Here is a 22,917-nt window from a genome sequence, read left to right on the forward strand (position 1 = left end):
AACAGATTAAGAGAAAATATTGGTTTATATATACATAAAAATTAATAGAAAATGCTAATTTCTATTGATTTGCATAGTTTGGAAAAACGGCCGGAATTTCATCTAATGGTTTAACATTTGATTTTTGTTTATTTGGTGAAAATACTATTTTAATTATTATGTTTGCAGTTCCTATTGAATGTACTTATTGACATCAGTTCGAAAAATAACAGTGTGCATTTATAGAGTAAACTGAAATGTTACTATGGAATTACTTTAGTTCAAGGCCAAATCTGTTGTTTATTTAAAACTAGAATACATAGATATAGTTATAGTGAATAGCTATAATGAATAGGCTAGTAGAATTTTGTTGTCAAAAATACTGCTTGTGTAGTAAAATGATATTCAACTTTAGTTTTATCTTGAAGTAATTAAACTAAAGAAAGAATTAAGGGAGACTGTAATCTTTGTTTAGTAAAATACCAAATCATTGATTAAAACTTTTGCAAAAATGTTTAGTTTTTGTTTTATCTTAGTTTGTTTATGAATCGAATCTATGATGTTAAATTCCAAGAGTTAACATTATGCGAAATACTTTCAAAAATATTATGCAGTGATAGATCATTTGCATTAACTTGTTTTGTAAGTTTGTGTGGTATGAAGAGTGTACTGTTTATGCAAAAAGAAAGAAAATTCTGCAGAGATTAGGTATCATTTTATTGTGATTATAAATACTACAGTAAAAGAATTTTGCACCCTCGTTATGGCCACTAGGTGCATTGAGCGATTATCTTATACCTACGTATTAAGATTGCTTTGGACGAATTTATCGCCTTTAGTGACTTAGATCTGCATTAAACCAATTGCTACATCTCCTTTCAATACATGATGTGGAATTTCCATTACTAACGAACATTAATAGTACAACAGTTCTTCTGTAAAAATTTGCTGACTTTTCTTCACAGCCCTTACTATGTACAACACAATTGTCGTCTAATTTTACTGAATGGCAAATAAAACTACTATAGTAACTCCCTTTTCATTTGCATACATATTGCACACATGGAGTCACAGTACTAGAAATTTAATCCTTAAGCAGGTGTAGCACCTCAGATATACTTCATAGTAATAATAATGATGATAACTGTGACATTCAAAACACACAATAATGTCTTTAGTGAAACACAAAACACATTTTCTGCTTGTGTAACTTCTTTGCATTACATCTGATAAATCTGAAGACAACTGTGCATTGGTGCTTGTTAATAGTAGAATCATAGATCTATAAATGACTAGTTACCTACATACAGGCCATATGGATATGACCGTTACATGAAACTAGAAATAGATGAACGCAAATTGAGAAGAGGGAGATAGAGGAAGAGAAAGGGTATAGAGGAGAAAGATAGAGAGAAGAGATAGCACTTTATAAAACTCTACGTAAATGAGAGAAGAAACATAACCTATATCGTTCGCATTTTTGCGCACGTTAACATAAATTAATTTAAAAAAAGAAAAATTCATCTTCAGTGTTTGTGAAGTATTTATTATGAAAAAAATGATGATTTTAAAAAATAGCATGAGTCATTTTTGTACATACTAACAAAGAATTATGGCACCTAAGGGTCGATTTTTTTCAGTTTCTAAGACCACGAATGTTTCGTGAAAGGAAAAATAGTGGGTATTAAAAAAATATGCGTAAGCATTTAAATGAACGTTTCAACTCATACAGTTCTATAGAAAATTCAGAAGCATAGTTCTATACTATTCGCCCACTAACTCGCAGTTTCTTCATACCTATCATCTAAACCTACGCGTGAAATCTAAAGCTCATCGAAACCAGAGGTTTATATTTAATTTTTTATTTGTTACCAGCTCATTTTATTGGATTGAAAATTTGTTCACTATCCGCTGGTTTTTATCGATGAATTGCAAATCAGAAGTCATGCTACATGTAACTGTATATTTAATGAGTGAACAGCAAGGTCGTAATTTAATATTACAGTTATAAATATCATACTTGTAAAATGTTTGCGAATTATAAAGCCTGACGATAGTTTTATTCTATGCATCTGAAAGTTTTAAATTCAATTAATATTTTAGCTATTCAATTATGAAATTTTTAAACATACTTTGATTTTTATCTATTTTAATTTACAGCAATCTGGTTTGCCATTTAAATGCTATCTTGTCTATATCTACGAGCTTAAGATAGGCAGTATGGAATTCTTAAATTTTCCTCAATAAAATACATTTGTATTAGAGCTTTATTTGACACCATACAGGTAGAAATAGCTCTGTCAGTATCTCAGATGAGCAGATGAAAGAATTCATGAAAACGATTGTTTATGACATCCTTGTTAACAAATAATTCATGTAAGCATGATTTAGACATAATGAATTAAATATAAGCAGCGAGTTTACTCTGCTTCACATAATATGTGCAAACACATTAAAAATCGATTAATTAGGTATTTGGTTCTGTGTAACGTTTCTCCAGTTTATTTGAATCTACATAACTATAATTTCATCTCTTTAATATCCTTTATGTTTAGGCCATAAATATTTTTATGCAAGGTGGCTGCAAAGTGGTTAACAAAGAGGAAAAAGAGAAATGTAATAAATAGACATTCAAACAAATGGGAGACGCTATCACTGTAAGGATACATTAGTCTTAATAGTTATTAAAGCACGTTTTATATTTCAGTTTAGCTCAACTTTTAACGAAGTGCGGAAAAAAAAACGTGCAGATTTAAACCTAACGTATCTAAAATAGGTGACTAAGGCACGTATCTAAAATAGGTGAGTAATTAAATTAAAAAAAATTATATGTTTTATTATGCAAAACTTCACTTCAGTACTTTCAAAGAAAGGTGAAAGCAGTTTTAAAGACAATATTTGAATATTTTAAAATGAATAAACGTATGTTAAAATTAGTTTAAAAATACATTTATAGAACCGAATAAAGAATTCTCTAATAAAGAAGAATTTAGACGTTGTTCTTATAGCGAAATTAAAACATCTTTATGAATAAGCAAGCAAAGGTAGGGCATGTGCAGATTTCTTATCAAATAAATTTAAATTTTAAATTAAAGCATAATTACAATGTTAAATTTAACTTAGTAAAGTGATGTTTTGAAATTGAAAGGATATAGATCGATTTTATTCGGTTCAGTTCGGTGCGAAAGAAAATAATTGATGTAAATTTCTACATATATTACATTGCTCAGGGAGAAACTGAGAACTTTTAACAGAATATAAAGCAAATTATCACTTTATTTTGATGAAGTATCCGACAATGATTCCAAAGTACAGCGTACAGAGATGACGGAAGCACCAGGTTTCCAAGCAATTAAATGATATTTTAAAATTTTTCGCCTTGGTTTATTCTTAAGTAACTCGTTTTTTTAGGGCTTTGTTTTTGGCTTCTATGACTGCTGAGATACAAAAATCTAGATGGCATATTTTCATTTAATTTACACTTTTTAGTGACACAATATGTAAAATCACATCAATCATATAAGAAATTACGTTTAAATCACGTGATTATTTTAAATGAAAGAACGAAACAGTTTAAAAAATTTGTCAGTGTCATTCAAATAAATATTAGAAAAGGCAAACTTTATGTAGAAGGTATTGAACTAATTAATATTCATTAGTGCTATAAAAATTAGTGCTATTCATTAGTGCTATAAAAATGCTATATTAAATATAGCACTTTTGTATGAAGCACAGAAATGTGCTTTTATTCAATTTAAATTTACTTGTGACCACAAATGGGAAGACGCCTTACAGAAAATGTGGCCATAAATTTTGATGTTTAATTATTAAGACTTATTCTCAGAATTAAACAGCTTTCCTATAGAACAACTAGAATTTATTCGGGAACATTTTTAATCCATGAAAGTCAAAGATGGGAAGTTAGTTACAATAATATATAAGTTTTTAAACCACGCATTACACTCTCTGTTAGGATATACGAAAATAGGGGGAATTTTCTTTGTTTTTGATTATTACTCCATACATGTATGTATATATTATCGTTATTGAAGTGGTTACATATCTCGGACGGAGAGGTAGGTAAAACAAAACATTTCAGAAAAATTTGGGTGAGCATTATAATATTTTTCATTCTTCATGCATAGTACAGATATTTTCGCTTCTATATTAGTTTGACAACCAGTTTACATATTTACACTTGTGTTTATCAATATATGATATTTAATATGTTACAATACATCAAATTTCAGCAATGTCTAGAATCTGTAGCACATGAAGTGATGTTCTGTGGTATGCATAAAGATTAGGATGACTAATTTGAAAAAAAAATCAAATAAATACTTTTTTGAATAATTTGTTGATTATGGCAGTGGCAAACCATTTATCATTGGAGAAATAAAATTTTAGGCATAACAGGATTTCACTTTATAACACTGAAATCTGTGATTTATATACAGCTAGTTACAGTACTATCTTTCCACACATTAGGAATGGGTACAGCACATACCAGTTTAGGAATTTTACATGAAGCAACAAGAGAATAAGAAGCCGGTGTAAACAAGTACAACAGCTCTATTTTTCTTCTTGCTCATCTTTCTGCATTTATTCAGTATATACATCAGCTAATAAAACTCTGTGATGAAAGCTGATTTTGGCACATATCCATGATAAAAGAGAACAAGAAACAAATATAAAAAGGAACAGAATGCACCCCTCACAAATCAGGGGATGGGTTTCTTAGGGAGTTGAGATTAGAAAAAATAAATAGAGACAACAGCACTTGTGATGAAAGGCTAAATCAACATAGTGACTTAATATTAGGCCGAAAACATTTTCTAGAAGGTTGCATAAATACTATATCACATTTCAGACATATCACGTTTTCATTACAGAAATGACAAACTCACAGATTTATATTCAATGTTAGTAAAACGCTTTTTACATAGGAAATAAACAGGAGCTAACTACACAATCCCATTATGATACATAACACTGCACATAAGATAGTTTTTTTAAAGAACAGACTTTTATTAATGATTAAGTAACAATCGTGTTTTCCATAATAGACCAAAACGCGTTGATCAATTTGATCAGTAAATAGAATCATGATAAATTAATTTACAAACAGTAAAAAGTAAGCAGTGAAAGAAATTATGTAGCATATCAAAATTCAGATACATTTCAGATTTTGACGTTCAGCATTTATGACTTTAAATATTCACGTTATGCTGCAACATTACAAAATAAAGTTTCAAGGCATTTTAGAGCTTTACAAATATTCATATACACAGTATCAAAGATTAAAAATATTCGTAATTTGTCAGATTCAGATAAATACACAGTCAAGAGCGGTAATTTTTTGAATATTTCCGACTTTAAAACGTTAATTTAATTCAACAGTAATTTCATTATATCATTATTTCTCTATGAATAAGTACAAATAAAGAATATTTTAGATTTCCCTCTTTTTAGTTAAAACATAGTAATTTCAGCAACTCTTTCTTCATAGTAAAAAATATAAGTTACGAAAGTTGTTCGCCATTTTAAATTAGTTTGATGGAATTCCCCGATATAACTCTCAAATTAGATGCACATCAGGGTTTTATAGAAAAGTTCATAGCTAATGTTTCAATGTTTTGTATAGCTATATCTCTATACCTCTTCCTTTCAAACACAGCGAGTATTACTATTATTCTAAAAGACTACTAGTGTATAGCAAATTATTGCTTCTATTCTTCATGTAATAATGAACTATACTTCCTATATTTCATCTGTAAGTAATAAGATTTTTGACTACGAATAAAGGGAACAACTCAAATTACAGTTTTAAACGAGAAATGTATATAATTAATAACGGTAATTAAAAAAACTGCAATAAATTGATTGTTTATTATGATAATACTATTGTAAAATACAAAATTACCATATTTTGTTTCTTATCGTGAAGCTATATATAACGTGGATTATTATTCGCGAAATCATTCTTAGAATTATGTATTCCTCGCGAAATTAATTTACGTGTATTATTGCTAGTTACAGAACACCTACAAATTCAAGTTTCTAATCGCGAAATCTCACGCTTTTTTATTGCGAAATCGCAAAAACCTTCTCACTAGTCGCGAAATTCCAGTTATTTTCTAAACGCGAAATAACTACGCGAATCTATATTGGTTTAAAAACATTCCTTCGTAAAATAAATTAAAAATCTAGGTCTTACATGTGAGTAACTGATTAGTCTATGTTTTACTATAATAACGTAAATTGATTAGTAGTATAGAAGAGAAGAAAGAAGATTCATGTTAGGTTAAAAGATGTATGAAAAATTAATTTTGCAAATAATGATTTGATCTGACTTGAAACCATTATTGCACAGACATTTAATTTTTTAAATAGATCATGCACATCATTTCAATAAGGAATGAAAAACTTTCTCTCTTTATGGGCTCATAAAAGAATATAATACGGTGCTGCATGAATTTTTCTACTTTGCTCTAAACCCCAAGCAAAGCGAGCTTAGATAAATATATTTATGAACGAACTTTAGAATAATCTAGTTTGTCAGAAAACATCCTCGCAAAATTCATTCATAGCAATATTTATCATCTTATTCAAAAAGTGCAAGCAGCGATATCGTTTTTTAATGACATCAGTTTACATTTCGCATATTTAATTTTAAAATAAAGAGCATAATATGTTGACTCACATGTACATACATTTGATTAGGCACCCGTACCTTAAATATATAAATTAATGTATCTATAGCATGCATGTATGTATATGACTACCATTCACTACCATTCCTTTATTTAAATTGTCCAAAATTAATTTATGACCATCGAAATATAAACTGATGACATAAACCTAGCTATGCAGTTTAATCTTCTATACTAAATATCATTGCTTGGAAAAGATAATTCTTATTCTGATGACATCACCGTAATAAACAGCACCTGAGCTTAGATTGAGCACGAAGATAGCGATTTGTACCTCATTTTTTTTGCGAAAATATACATTGGCTTTTGTTTTGTTATGCGAGTTTTCAGCATTCCCATACCGAAATAATTTTACTTAGGAGGCATTTATTTTAAGGGAAAAAAACAATTTCACCAAAATCAGAATTTGTCTTGTCTAGAATTGCATGCATGTTCAAGTAACTGGTAATAAAAATTTGAAGTAAGGAAAATTAAGAAGCAATATTTGCGTGATCCCACGAAATAAAATACGCACTTCTAGTGTCACTACAATTGCAACTGAAGTAAGGTTTACAAAAAAGTTCTTTGTCATGACGAGTACAAATGTTGTGATGGTGTTATGAGACCTTCCAGCGTTGCACTAAAGAGTGACAGACGTTACACAAAAGTATAGCCTTGATGAGTCTAGTAACAACAAAAATAAAAGTAGAACAGTGGGAGACGAGGAGTGAGTCATAAAATCCAACGTGTTTCCGCCATCGCAACACGTTACGTTCTAAGCAAGACGAGGAAGAAGTTCTAGAGTCAAAGGAAACTTGTGCAAAAACAGGACTCTATACAAGACTGATTTTCTTCTGTTTGTTCCAGGTGTTGTATTTGTTCCTCTTCCATATTTGGCAACTGACGGTCTCCGGTGCACTTAACGCGAGCCCAAGGACACAAATTCCTCGTTTATTGTATCACTGATGTGCAAGTAGATGATCCAGTACATGAGGTTAAAACAAACAAAGAAAACTGGAAACACAACCCGAGAGTACTTATCAATATCGCTGGGACTAACGCCGAATAAGCTGTCTGCTTTTTTACCGAAGATGGCATCAAGGTCGGGAGCGCCGTTGGCGGGATTCTCAACGGGTTTGTTGGGGTGAGGTGGTTCAACCATCTTTTGACGACCCTCCTGTAGCAGACAGAGATACCACGAATTAAAACAAGCCCAAGCAAAACAAAAGCATGCTTTATTTTTGTAAAAATATAAGCATAGCTAAATAAAAATACATTACATTGCATAGTTATCCTTTTTTCGATTTTGTTTATCTTATTGATTACACATTAGATTATAATAAAATAGTAACAAATGTTAAAACCCGCACATAAGCTCTGATATTTTAAATAACAATGGCCAAAAATAAAGAATGCTTATATCAAACAAATTAAACGCTCATTTAACAAATAAATATGCACGTAAGTATTTGTTAACTTAAAATATTGCTATCGCATTTTTAATGTTTAGAAGAGTTCTTTTTTCTATAAATTCAAATTACAAACAAGAAAACAGAATTAGAATGATTCATCAATATTTGTAGAAATACATTTAAAATAAAACTTTATAATATTAGTAGTTGCAATAAAGCACTTTCCAAACAATATACACTATAATGAAAAGCTATCAAAGTTTTATATTCATTAAGAATAGTATCAGAAGATTTTTACAAAATTATAACCAAGAGAACACTACCTTACAACTGCTAAGGAACAACTGATTTTTACCCTTCCGCGCTAATCTACATGCTCACAAGTGCAGGAAAAGCAGTTAATATAATGTTCGTTTTCAAATTATATTATGTGTCTGAAAGAAAACGAGTTACAAGCTGTTGTAATTCGAAATACGCTACGATGATAGCGTACCAAAAAAAAAAAAAAATATTATTTACGTGAATACGACTGTGAACCAGCAAATGGACGCCTCAAGTTATCTGTGTGTTACAGCTTTAGCGAAGAGAAATAAAAGCTCTGCACTAGTATAAATTGCTGCACACATTGTGAATGCTATGTGCATCTTTGTTTCTGCATGAACCATATTTCATCGACTGAATTATGTTAAGTTGTGTGCACGAAAGACAATCTGATGTAGTCAGTATTATTACATCATAGTCAAGCCAGATTATAATGGTGAAGGAAGCATTATCTCTGAGGCCTTTATGAGCGATTCATGGCCCGGTTCACGTTCAAAACTAATTGTGGCAGCCAGATAATATGGCGAGAACAGACAAAAAGTTAGCAGAAACTGTAGGTCGAAGTTTATTATTATGTTCGGGGTGTGATGGTACAGTTAAAGATTACGTATAACGCCAGATTACCGCTGGGTGTCTTTGGATCACGGTCGGTCATGGAAGTAAGGTATTGCACAGAAATACTTCTGGGTCATGTTCGTCTTCTTCAGTGGATCAATGGGTTTTAAGCATAAAAAACGATTGTCGTTTACAGAGTATATGTGGCTCGGTTTAAGTACTGGAAAATGAGAATATCGCCCAGTATATTCTTCGGATCTCAGTCTCATCGAACATGGCTCAAATGCTCTTGATAGACGTATATAACAGAGAAGACCACACATGAAAATGTGCAGGAGCTTGGGATTGGCTTGCAAGAAGGAAGAAAAAATATTAGCATCACTTCTGAACAATCATATAGAAAGTATCCAAAGCCGATGAAAAGTGTCAAGACTGCTCATGCTATGAGGTCTGTTTCATTACTTAGCAAAATGAAGTTTTTGTGATTTCTTCATGGCAATCTTTGGGACGTTTTTCTTCTTTTGCTTTTTTTAACGTCATGCTTCGAAATACACGCCATTTCAATTTAATTAAGATACCATAGTATTCCTGCTCTCAATTTGATATGTTTTATTTCTTAAAACGATATATATTATTAGTTCGGTCTCAAAATCTCACTGTTCCTTAGCAATTATCAAGCAGCGTAATATATGAATTGATAACAGATTAAAAGAAAAACAAATAACTAGAATTATTTTATTGCAGAGTGTTGTGTAAGTAAAGTTAAATTCTAAATGGATAACTTTTGAATTTCTTATACAACATGTACATCACTGCTTGCCATTTTTGAAAAGAAATTAATCAAAAAGATATTTACATATATGTGAGTTGATGTATAAATTGTTTACTTTGATTAACTGTGTTGAAAAGAATAAATTAAATAAGTAAGACTCATCCTCATATTAACATATTAACTAAAATCCTGATAGCAAGTCGATGCTATATTCAAAGTGTTTAGTATCGAATTGTGGGAGTGAAGTGTACCCGAGCTTACATAATGATTAGACATTTATAACCCACTGCGAAACTGAAACAGTGGTTACATTAGAAGGACTGAAGGAAAATTATAAATTTTCAACAATGGTATTTAGTAAAAATAAAATTATCAGTAAACACATGAATACTTATTTACATATTGTTTCAAATATCTGATTTTTAAAGTTAAATTACCTTATTGTAGATTATTTGAGAATTTCTAACGAGATGAAATTGCTTTGAATTGTCCTTAAAAACTGAATCAACAAAAATTCTTCATAAAGTGCGATGTTTTATTTATTTTCATATAAATGTTGAGAAACAGTTCAAATCACTCTCACACTTTTAAATACACAGTTGCTATAGATATTAAAAAGATGTACATTTTTATTTAGTCAACCGAAAAGCGCTTTCAAATGGCAAATACTTTATTCATAATGATTATTTTGGTGTAGAATAAACATGCTATTAATAATTATACTTATAGTGTATTTCATAACTTCAAACCAGAAAACACGTATTCCTAATTTTAACTGTAAAACGTTTAGAAAAAAACTTCAAGATGGAGTAGTCATGCTTTTCATAAATACCTTTATAAACTAACTTTACAAGCTCTCGTTCGGTACAAATTTATTTTAATATGTGTGTATAAGGTATTTGCGTGGCGAAAGAATTAGTTGAAAACGAAAAGCTACTCACATTAAATTGAAATTCATTGAGTATAGACGAATGATAATGAAAACGTTTTATAATAAAAATTTGCTGCTTTGAATGGTTTTGAAAATTCAGTGATTCAATACCATCTTTTTTAATCATTTTGGTTAAAAGAGGTACTCATTAAACGAATTCAACTAAGTGGGATTTAAAACGTTTTTTAGTTTCCTTTAAATGGCTAATTCCCAAAATTCTATTAAATAAGAAAAGTACCTTAATATAATAATTATTTGCTAAATAGAGACAAAACTAATTTACATTAATATAAAAAGTCGAATTAAACTGTATCAAACAGACTCAACATAAAGATTAATCATTAGTGATCCACTAGTTAAACTTTTCATTTAAACAGAGAATGCTTGATATAAAATAAATACTGAGACACTAAATACTTATATCTCATTGCGAAAAATTAATTTTTTATCTGCTAATCCTTTCTTCTAACAAACATCATAAAATTTGTTTTTAAGTTTTTGTTTCATTACCTGCTATGGAAAAGGAGCGATTATTGTTATAAAAGTGTGAAATAGTCTATACTGGCTTCAACTAATGCATATACATATCAAAATTACTAAATGTTGTTAATTTTGTAGTCAAGGTACATTATACATAAGGCAAGTTGCCAAAGCAAGTTGCCATGTGTAACGTGTATACGAGCCAGTTTCCCTTAGAAAGTTCTTCACGAAGGCATTCATCGTTTTAGGCAGATAGCCCTCGTGTGCTTTGCCGTAATTAAATAATCCAATCAAATCCAATCCAAAGCAAGTTGTGGAGAGTAAAAGGATAAAACGTACTGCACAAAAGGTGATAATGAACAAATACGTCCCGTTCGGACTTCGATTTAGAATACATTCACTCATAACAAGCTGCTCTATAACAAGAAATACCGTCTCTTTCGATAATCAAAAACACATTTTATAATGGGTAAATATGCTTTGTAAAAGTTTAACCAGAATTTCCCTGCTTGAAAACTTTCATAAAAGCACTTCAGTGTAACTGATATCCTGATTGCTCCTGGATTGAGTTTTATATGGTGCTGAAAGGCATTTTAAAAAGCATTTAGACATAATTTATTGGAGTCAAGAAATTTTGCTGACCTCGATATATTGGGGGAAATATTTGGACTCAGATTTCTATGAACATAAAGCGCTTCACTTTAAGCTGGTTGTCTTGCCAGTGAAGATTTTTGGGCATGTACATAATAAAGACCGTTGAATACGAGCTACATATCTTAAGATTTCTGCAGATTTTCTAGAGCAAGAATCCATATGAACGCTAAACTGTTTCTCTGGAGCTAGTCTTTGTACTTTTGTGGCTGTGTCATGTTGAAATCTTACACATAGCTTCACTCACTAGCATTATATTATGAATATTCGACACTGCAATGTCAGTGAGCCTATCAGTTCTCCAGGAATGTTTTCTTTTCTTTCTTCCATATCGAATAGCCCATTTTTAACAAGGTAGATTAAATATTGCTGATGACTTTCTTGAGTCCCGTTGAAGTCTCTACGGAGAAACTTGTATCTCACTTCGATGTATTTAGAGCCATCCTAATAGTATAATAAAAGATGTTGCTTTATCAAAAAATCTGCGTTGAGTCTCCTTGAGAAGTTTCTCATGGGCAGAAGCAACGATAATATTAGACTGCCTTTTGCTGGGTTTTATCTTGATATAGTCTGAAAATTTTAATACATTTATTACGAGGATATTAGAAAGCTGCGCCTCATCAAAGTAGCTAACACGTGCATGCGTTTGCTCTTGCATGTAGACAATATGCACACACAGTCTTACTAATTTTTAAGCTGAAATAACTTCATGTAAAATTAAGACATTACTTATAAAAATTTGTCTTTTTATACAATTAATTAGATTTCTTCTTCTAAATGAATTAGTTGAAGTATATCATAAAAAGTTATTCTTTCTAATATATATGTTTACACTTTAAAACCATTTTTATTTCTTAATGTTTGAATTCTAGAACAATAGTGCATTTTACATCATCTAAAATCTTAGTAATTTTATAAATTTTTTTCCTATATTTAGCACTATATAGTATCTATACGTAATGCAAGATATATTGAATTCAAACGCTATGAACTTATTTGAGTACAAGAATTTCTCATACTTTTTGTCAAGCTTGCGTTAAATAAAATCTTCAGTAGTTATCGCAATAGTTAAACGTAGCTCTTTTAGTATATGAAAATCATTACATCTGTGTATATTACAAACATGTTATCAGTGCTAGTGCTGCTGAGCTGAGTCAAAGAGCCAAACAGTAAAATAAAATTTTGATCGTGCTCACAGTGTTAACCAGAAACAAATCCCCTTCTTTATTTTTAATTTCATCTTCGGAATTAGTAATAGTAATGGAAAATTGCAGCAGTTTCACCCTAGTATCAATGCATGCATTCATTTAAATCAGTTTCTGGTCATATTATTAAATTTAGTCGTTAGATCGCTCAGTTTAAGAAAAGAAGAAACAGACTGGAGTAATATTTATAAATATAACTTTTCTGACGCAATGTTAACTTGCAAACTACAGGTCAGTGTGTAATTATTTAACTACTAGTACCTTATATACCATACAAAATACCGTATATAATAAAACTGTAGAATTTTTCCTGGTGATACTTTTTAGTGTAATCTTCGAAATCTGAAAGTGAACTGCGTAAGTGAGACATGAAAAATTCGCAAGTATAAAGATAATTCGTTTTCAGTTTTAGCATTTGTTGCATTTTTCCTGTTTTAATCAAGACCGAAGAAATATCCTCAGGCATTTTTATTTTCTGATTCTTTCCTAGTTTTTTGTATACTATTGTATCGTAATGCATTTAAACCTCAAAAGAATGTCTTTAGGTTTAACATGATTTCCTTGAGTTTTAAACTACCACTGAAATGTTACGAACTTACTAATAATAGAGATAATTCTTTTTATTCTGTATGTTTGCTAATTGTATTTTTAAAATTTATTTACAAGTTTGTTATGTGTAAACAATATGTTTTAAAATATTACATATTTCATGTAATAGAGATGCGTTGGTCGTTTTCTGGAAAATATTTAATATCATGCAAATTTCTTTCATGTGTTTAACTTTTAGTATTTTGTTCTTCCTGTCTTGGTATTTATTATAATATTTGAAAATTTGTTTTATGTGTTTAATTCTGTGTGTTCATTTTGATTATTTTTAATTGTTACACACATATGTAACAGCGATGCTTCATCTTTATTATTAACTTTCGTATTTGTGTACAATGCAGATGCCTTCTTCCTACTTTAGAAATTTTTTTTTATCATTTGAATGTTTTTATTGTGTGTAGCTTTGCGCTTTTATGTTTTTACAAATCTGTTGTATTTGTGTTTGTTACAGGCTTACATATTTAACGTCTGAGATATACTTGAATTCGCAAACCTCTTGCAATACACTATGGCTAGGGTTTGAAAGTTATTTGGTAATAGAAAGCCAAATCTGATTAGTGTTAAGAATTCCACGAAGTATATGATAAAATGTTCTCTTTTTGCGCCAATCTCCCCTGAAAAAACATTTGTCAATTTCTTTTTTTAATAAAGAGAATAATGCCTGTGAAATAATTCAAATTTGTTGCAATTCAAGCTAAGATTTTAAGCCTATTATTCTGAATTAAAAGCTTTTTTCTGTTTTCTGGACCTTTTTCAAAATTTCTCTTAACGTACCTTTATTTTGCTTTATCTTGTTTTGAAACTTTTTACGGAAGTAGACGGAAACATTTGTACAGGATATTAAGTTATGTGCTTTAAGTTATGTGTCAGGTTTCATTCGTGTACAGCGACCTTATTACTTATCGTTGAAAGCTCAAGTATTGTAAAAGCGAGCAGAGAATCTTTTCAGCTACGATTATGCATATTAAAATCCCATTTCCAAAAACAATAATATTAAATTATATATTAAAGCAAAAGACTAGTTTTACAGAGTAAAAATTTTAAATCTTGTTAATAATAATACTAAATCATTTTATATACATGTTTATTACTATCTTAATACGCAATTTCTGTTCTATGAAAGGAGCTCACGACCTTGGTTTTACCGATTTTGCCCAAATTCTGTATAATTACACAGAAATTTAGGGTAATATATGTGTGAAGAGAGTGCTCAAATATCCCTTAAATAAGTTAAGAAGCCAATACGAAGTTCTAAATACCGTACATATTATTCAAAACATTTTATTTCCGATGAGCACCGATAATCTGAGCAGTATTGCCTGATTGTTTGAGCAGTATTGCCAGTATTACAAAAGATGGCTTCAGTTTAATTTCAGATAATCTTTTCATTTCGTTTAATATAATTTTATTCTGAAAGAAATTTATTGATCAAAAGTACTTTTAAAGGAATAATTCCAAAAATAAAAGCACTGCAAAAATTTTGTGCAAAGGAAATTTTCCATTTATTTGGATTCTAATTTACTATATTTTCCCACAGAATAATGCACACTTGATAGATGACGTTTATCATAAAAAAAGCATCTAAAATTTAAAATAGTAGTGTTGAGCAAAATGAATAAATAATAGTTTATCTGAACTCAAATTTCCCCCGGATTAGCTTTTCTGAAAGAATTCAATAGGGAAAAAGCATTTCAATTAACTTTCAAAACATCATTCCTATCTATCGTTTGCAATATTAAATAAACTCGCATTATCCTCCATTATGTTTTTATATATGAATAAAAATTTAAACTGTAATAAAGCATCATTTACTCAATGTGCTTTATGCTAATACTTTATATTTGCTGTCTTTATGGTAAACAGATAATAAATTTTAAATTCATTGAATAGTAGAAAAAAACTAGAGCAAAATTAAAGGAAAACTGCTCTTCATTTGAAATTTTATAATATATTTTTAAAGTTATTTTCTTAGAATGTTTTTAACGAATAAATTTTCTTTCAAAATGTTTTCACTTTAAAGGAACTAATGACACTAATTAAAATTCTGGAAGCAACTGAATTCGAACAACAAATTTTAAAGCGCCACATGTTGAAAACTAGCCAATCGCGGCTATCAGAAAACGAAGAGTTTTTGATATAATGAATGTTATTTAGACATTTCAAATCGATTTTTACGCTTATTTCTGAATAGTACGCTTTAAACATTTGGGAGCATACTCAAATCAAAGTGCTCCATAATTATGTAGATCTTTAACTTCTCGTTTCCTGCTCCATACGATAACCATCTGGGCTATCTGTGCGTGTTTAGAAAACAGAAATTTAAGATATCTGAATGCTACTTAGAACTTAAGTTTCGACTTTTCTCGCTCATTTTTGATAGGTGCGTGCTTTCTCTTCATTATATTCACTTCAAACACTTTCATAATTCTGCAGAATTTAGGAGAATTTGGTGAGACCGAGGTCGTGCGCTCCACTTATAAACAATATTTCGCTTTTCTGCTCAGTTTGGATCAATTTTAGAGTTTTCTATAAAAATATAGCTATTCAAATTCCGAGTACTATTTTCGACACCAATAAATATGCTCATGTAAAAATACAGGAAATTAAACGTAAGTACTGACACACATAGATGAACATATACTAATTTCTATAATACATGCTTTTTCAAGTAACTGCCTAGGCACTCTGGGCCACCAGTGCAAAGAACACGCCGGTTAGCTCAAAAGGACAGCCTTATTGATGGATATGTTTGTTTAGAAGTATTGCGAGGCCTTCCAGTTTGGTAAAATCAGGAATGTAAATGAAAGATAATAACGGTGAAACCATAATTTCTGAAACTGTTACTCCTGTTATATTTATGGTGTTAAAATATAATTTATCAGTATGGAAATTAGTACCATAAATATTTATGTGCGTTGCATTTAATTATAAGTAATGATTATGTAAAAGTTTTATTTTGTGATATTCTGTGATAACAAGAATCTTCCCTGAAGAATTATGATTATGTGAGCTCTCAAACAAAAAGACTTTTGGACTGAAATGCTGAAAAATTCAATAGGACTCTAAAAATTAAAAATTTATTTAAAAAATTGATATTTATAAATTATACTTTACAGGATCAAAACTTTATGATTTATGTTTTTTCATTTGCTAGTGCTTTAAAGCTTTCTCCTTAAAAAGGCTTCTCTGTCTCTATGCCTTTTTCTTCTTGAAGGGGGGATATGTAAGAAAAATAAAGAATATGTAAAAGATTAAATTAGCAGCGTAAATTAATTTTCTTTCTCTATTCTAAAAATGATAACATCTATTTGCACTGCGTCATTTCGAGACTATTCTATGTCATATGATTCTTACGTAATTATTATGATGTAAATTGAACTAAAATTCAACCAGCCAATAATAATTTTGCAGCAACATTAACTATCTAATCAAAATGCTTTGAGAACCAAAACTAACTCAGTTTGACTTAAGATTTCATCCTGAACATTACGCACTTGCTTTCTACGCTTTGCCTTAGCTGGACTGTAGTTTGTCAGCTGCTGCTTTCTTGCTACAGGGTTATCAAAAATTCAAAAATGTAAGCCTTTTGGAACAGTCACATTTAATGTGCCGATTTGTGTGTAATCGCAATATGTTGCTGAAAATAAAACTGAAGATTTAATCTGCCTTCGCCTCCAATTTCCTAGTCATTATGGATCAACACTTCTACCCAATCAAAACTCCTTCTCCTAAATACATTATATTATATATATATATATACACTGCTTGACATTGAAAATGCACCAAGAAGGAGTGGTCAGAAATTTATGCAAATTTTAGAGTAGACGCACGTCACTGAGTTATGCGAATGATGTGAAATGTGCAGCTCTCCGATGCACGGGAAGTAAGATATAAGGGAAGGAACATGCAGAATGGGCAATATTCATGTCGTTATTTATGCCAGACGAATTATCGAAGAAATTTGGTTTTTGTCCCGGAGGATACGTGTAACAGGAGAGAATGCCAGGCCGCCGTCAACGAAGGCACTTCCAGCAGATAGACGATTTTACGAGGGGTGTGGTGATCGGACTGAGAAGGGCGGGTTGGTCCTTAGGTCAAATCGCAGCTGATACCCACATGGATACGAGCACGGTGCATCTGCTATGGCGAACATGGTTGGAACAAGGAAATGTGGGAAGAAGGAGGGGTGCAGGTGCAGCCAAAGTGATGTCAGCATCGTGGATCGACGCATCCGCTGACAAGCTGTGGCGGTCCCGCAAGCTACTTGTACCGCGATTCTGCAGCATGCGCAAGATACCCTGGATGTTCCCGTGTCGACCAGAACCATTTCCCATCGATTGGTTGAATGTGGCCTGCACTCACGGCGACCGATAAGAAGACTGCCATTGACCCCACAGCATAGACGCCAACGTTTAGAATGGTGCCTGACTGGAGCGATGTGGATGACAGAATGGCGAAACGTCGTGTTCTTAGATGAGTCACGCTTCTGTTTATCCAGTGACAGTCGCCGCATACGTGTGTGGCGTCGACGTGGAGACAGATTTAATCCGACAGTAACTGTGGAACGCCCCACCGAGCGACAACGTGGCATAATGGTTTGGGGCGCTATTGACTACGATTCCAAGTCACCTCTAGTTTGTATTCAGGGCATTATGACGGCCCAACGATACTTGGATAATGTGCTGCGGCTGGTGGCAATCCCTTACCTTCAGGGGCTGCCTAATGTAATTTTTCAGCAGGATAACGCCCGAGCACACTTGCTGGCATCTGCCAACATGCTCTGTAAGGTATACAGATGCTTCCCTGGCCACCGTACTCTCCTGACCTGTCACCAATCGAACATGTGTGGGATGTGATTGGACGCCATTTGCAGACTCTGCCCCTGCCTCGTTCAGAAGACGAACTGTGGCAAATAGTTGAAAGGGAATGGAGAGCCATCCCTCAGGATACCATCCGCACTCTTACTGACGCTGTGCCTAGACGTGTTTCTTCGTGCATGCTGTCCGCGGTGGTCCTACATCCTACTGAGCCGGCGCAGTCGGCAAAAAGACTATAGGGCGACGTAAAGTCTGCCGGGAGGGTCGGGCTGCGTCCCTCATACCATATCATACTGGGCCGACGCCGTTTTTGCTCTGCATTCTGAATATCATTTTGAAATAAAGATCACTTATTGCTGCTTGCTGTCTCCGTCTTTTTTCCAAATTTCATCACTTTCTGACCACCCCTTCTTGGTGTTGCATTTTAAATGTCGAGAAGTGTATATATAACTGATAGTTGTCAATTCATGTGAATACGCATATCTATTTTAAACTGTGTAGAGACATTAGGTTAATTGGAAAAGCCGGAGAGATGAAAAATGAGCAATCACCTTCGTCGGGAATCGAACCACGGACCTCTTTAATATCAGCCCAGCGTGCAGACCACTACACCACGAAGACACTCTAGGAAAGCGGGAGAAATACCTTATAAGTGTTCCTAATTTAGTCTTTCATTTTTGAAACATTGTGGTATTTCGAAAACTTTTCTGGAGGTTTGACATATATGTTATAAAAAAACCGCACAAATTGTATTTCATTTTCATATGGCATTTTATATTCAGCGGCTGGTTAAAAATATAAGACGAAACATCATATATTAACTATCTTCTTTAAAGATCTAAGAAAATTCATAAAGTTCAATTTCAGTTTGTAAACTAAACCTGGAAAGCTTTCTATTCGTATGAGCTCAAATTCAGTTCGTAAACTAAAGTGTGGAAAACAAGCAGTGCGGAATTGAATGGAGTTGAATTTTTTCGAGACAAACGAGAAGGAAGAAATTTATGCTTACATTGATACAAAGATTTAGTTTTTGAGTTTCCGTCGTCATCTAATTGCAGTATATGCTTAAATTCCTCAGATTGCAAGATGAAATGAGATAAATCGTTCGAATGTGGTCTGATTAAGCTTCATAATAATCATGAAGGTTTGCTACTGTAAACTTTGGTAATAATTATAAAGGTAGCGGTCTGGGAATCATTTCTATTAGTATAAACTCGAAAAGAAAGAGGTTTAGATGTATTATGATACAGTAGACTATTTTTATTGCACAGAATCCTTTGGCACTTGCATGCTTTGTGACGAATAACTTCCAGAAAATATGCCAGATCGCAACGACGAAGCCGAAGGATGCTGAACAGAAAGTAATCTCCGCGTACTATTGCAAAACCGTGGAATGAGATGCTTATGACACTCAAGGGAGGAAAATATCGCAATTTCCATCATATGATGTCAAAATGAAATATTCATTTCAAGCAATTCTTATTTCGCGCTAGACAAAATAGAAGCATATCTTGAAAGTTCTAAGGACTGAAATAGTATATGGATTTTGTGACAGAATTCTAATTTAGGAATTTCTGCTACTGCTTCACTCAGAATTTTCCCTCAGATACATTCGCTTATCATACTTTTAATATACAGGTAAAATTGAATCAAAACTGTTCCTTAAACTGGAATTAATATTTCGTTTGTAAATAAAAGTTTCTTTAAGAAATTCTAAATTAATGGAACATTGCGTAATTTACAGATAAAAAAAATTGGCATTTTTCTTCTGAGGTATCCAAATATGTTTTAAGTATAAAAGAAAGCTTAAGTTCCATTTACGTGACTTAAAATTCCATTATGAAAAAATCGAAGCTAATGGAAGATCGAAGGGAGGAAATTTACTTCAGAACTGCATGTTTAGCGTTCTTTTTTATGTTTAGTTTTTCATTGTTACTTATTACATTACATCAATTAAGAAGTCCTTGTCGCTGCGAGTTTTAAGCCCAAACCTAGCGTACAGCATTAAATCTAAAGTAAATATTAACTTTTACCAAAGTGACAACAGCAAGGGCGTCTAAATGACAGCAAGCCAAAAGTCAAGTAATTACGACTGGGAGTGGCCCTTGCTTATTTCTACATTTGGATTTACTAATGATTAAGGAATAATTTCTATTTCGGGCGCGTAAATTAGCGAGTATGTGGTTGGAGAGTTCTGATCACTGAAAAAGCAAGCACTATCACAAGGTTACAAGGCGCATCACGTACTCTACGTGAGTTCTGTGGAATATTTGCTAATTATTAAATAAGGACAGAACACTAGCTTAGTGTATTAATACAACTGCGAATTCTAATGCGATGTACATAGTCAAATATATGACTGTAATTGAAAATGTCTCAAGAAAACCTAACTCTGGTAGACTGTGTAAGATAGAGAGAGATATAGGACATTAGCAATGCTGACAATCACACTTATTCTACTTTAGCTTACTTTTCTCTTGGTCTCATTTTTTGTACGCCCTTTCGCTGTAATCAAAAGTCACAAAGATCAAGTTAGCGGTTTTAGAAAAGCTATGGAAATGGGAGTTCATTGCTTGAAACACAATTATCACAAACAGGTTATAAAGAAGAGGAATTACAAATGTCTGAATCATAAGTTATTGAATAATGTAAAAGCTTTAACGTATTTTCCTCAAGAAGCTGAAACATAACGTCTTTAAACTTCTTTTTTGTTGCACTGGTTCTATTAATGTTTTCTCGCAATAATACTGTTGCTGAAAAGTCCTAATTGTTGCAGGAAAAAAATTATTATTTTAGTTATCAGTTTCATGTAGACCTGTGATATTTAACTCTCTATCGCAGCCCTGTGCTTTCATGTCATATACGTAACACTTTAAATAATAAAAATACAATATTAAAACTTGAATTTCTTAATTTAAATTATTTCAAGAATTTTCTTATGTATCAAAATAATTTTCAACATCATTAATATATGCAATAATTTGTATCTTGTATCATTAACTATATTTATTTCAATATCTATCAGGAATCCTAGATATTTTTCAAACTCAATTCGCAGAAAGTTTCGGTAACTCAATTTTGTTTTCAGTTACCTTCGTTTTCAACTTACCGGAGCTCGATTATATATGTATACACTGTGAAGACAAAAGTCCTTACATGATCCTCATTTTTCCCACCGTTGGGCGTAGTCATATGCTTCTGATTGCAAATATTTTGAAATGACACAAGTATTCATGTTTTAGCCTTTTAAAATTAAAAAAGATTAATTTTATAAAAATCATGAAATTAGCTTTTGTATGTTCTCCAGATCTCAATATATTTAGAAAAATTGTTTACTCATTACAAAATATAAAATACAAAAAGTGTGACTCCCATACAAAAAATACTACTACTACTACTAATAATAATAACTGACCGAGATATAGCCATATACAAATTGAAAAGAGATATGTTTGCATTGGTATGGAACTAAAAATAAAATATCAGTTAAGAAAAAAAATTCTTATGCTTATATATCAGGTGACGAGCATTTCTCATTTCTGTGCAGATTATTGAAAAACGTATTGAATACATGTATTCAAAAAGGGAGCTTATTCAAAAAATGTTACAGAATTTATTTCTAGAAAACACTTGCAGGCTTCAATATTGGTTCATAGCCAGGTCATAATAATATTTGCATAAATTAAAAATAAAAAATATTTCTAATTTAATAAATTTTTAATGTTCATTATATTACGATTCTAAAATAAAAAAAAATTCATGAGAATTCGAATAACATATTTTTATTATTTGAAAACTTATAAATTAATTGTAGGGAAAAGTTTTTCTTGCATACCAGTTGTAAAAAAATCATAAATTATATAATATTGCCTACTAATGAACCACAAAGGGCTATCAATGAACGGCATTCAATGGAATAAAATCAACCTCGAGTTAATTTTATTTATTTATTAACGGGCTGTAGTGTCAAACATCCAAAACTTTGAAATAGAATATCTCGCTCAATTTTTGAACTATGAAAAGTTAGATTTCATAATATTTAAAAATTTATATTTTTTAACTTAAAAATTCGGAAAAACAAAAATATAAACATTTTTGTAATTGGACGTATGTGTCTACGTGCGAAAATAATGATATACTTGTATAGGCATGGTTTATATAGAATGAAATTATTTTTGATAACGGTATAAGAGTTATGGGTGTTAACGATGAAAGCAGATTCATAAAAATGGAGATTTAGTCGTGCCCATTTTAACATTTTCTTTATTGTAGACAAACGTTTTAATGCAAAACAGCTAAAATTATCACAATTTACGCCCCCTTCCTAAGTAATTGCTCCGGTATTTCTTACATTTTTGTCTCGAACATCAAGACAGCGAAGTGGAGAAGAAATTCAAAATGTCCAATTTGCATGTTTAGTTCAGAATAAATCAGTTTAGGTCTGATTTAAATCCCACTGGCAAGTAAAGATTTTCAGTCACAAATTTTAATATTAT

At 31.5% G+C, this 22,917-nt stretch overlaps 1 protein-coding gene across 4 annotated transcripts in view; it reads right to left on the bottom strand.

The window, feature by feature from the left end:
- The window catches only part of LOC118188938 (gamma-aminobutyric acid receptor subunit beta-like), a 439,491-nt gene that overhangs the window by 56,969 nt on the left and 359,605 nt on the right, over positions 1 to 22,917 (bottom strand). Inside the window, exon 8 of one of the 4 annotated variants that reach the window (XM_035359475.2) lies at positions 673 to 7,848. The exons of the other annotated variants lie outside the window; for them this stretch is intronic. Coding sequence (XP_035215366.1) covers positions 7,591 to 7,848 — 258 coding nt within the window. The 3' untranslated portion in view covers positions 673 to 7,590. Of the gene's footprint in view, positions 1 to 672; positions 7,849 to 22,917 lie in introns of those variants that run through there. 4 annotated transcript variants of the gene reach the window in all.

This window comes from Stegodyphus dumicola, chromosome X1 (assembly GCF_044657685.1).
Source record: "Stegodyphus dumicola isolate Sdum_Otavi_A_Nest chromosome X1, ASM4465768v1".
NCBI lineage: Eukaryota > Metazoa > Arthropoda > Arachnida > Araneae > Eresidae > Stegodyphus > Stegodyphus dumicola.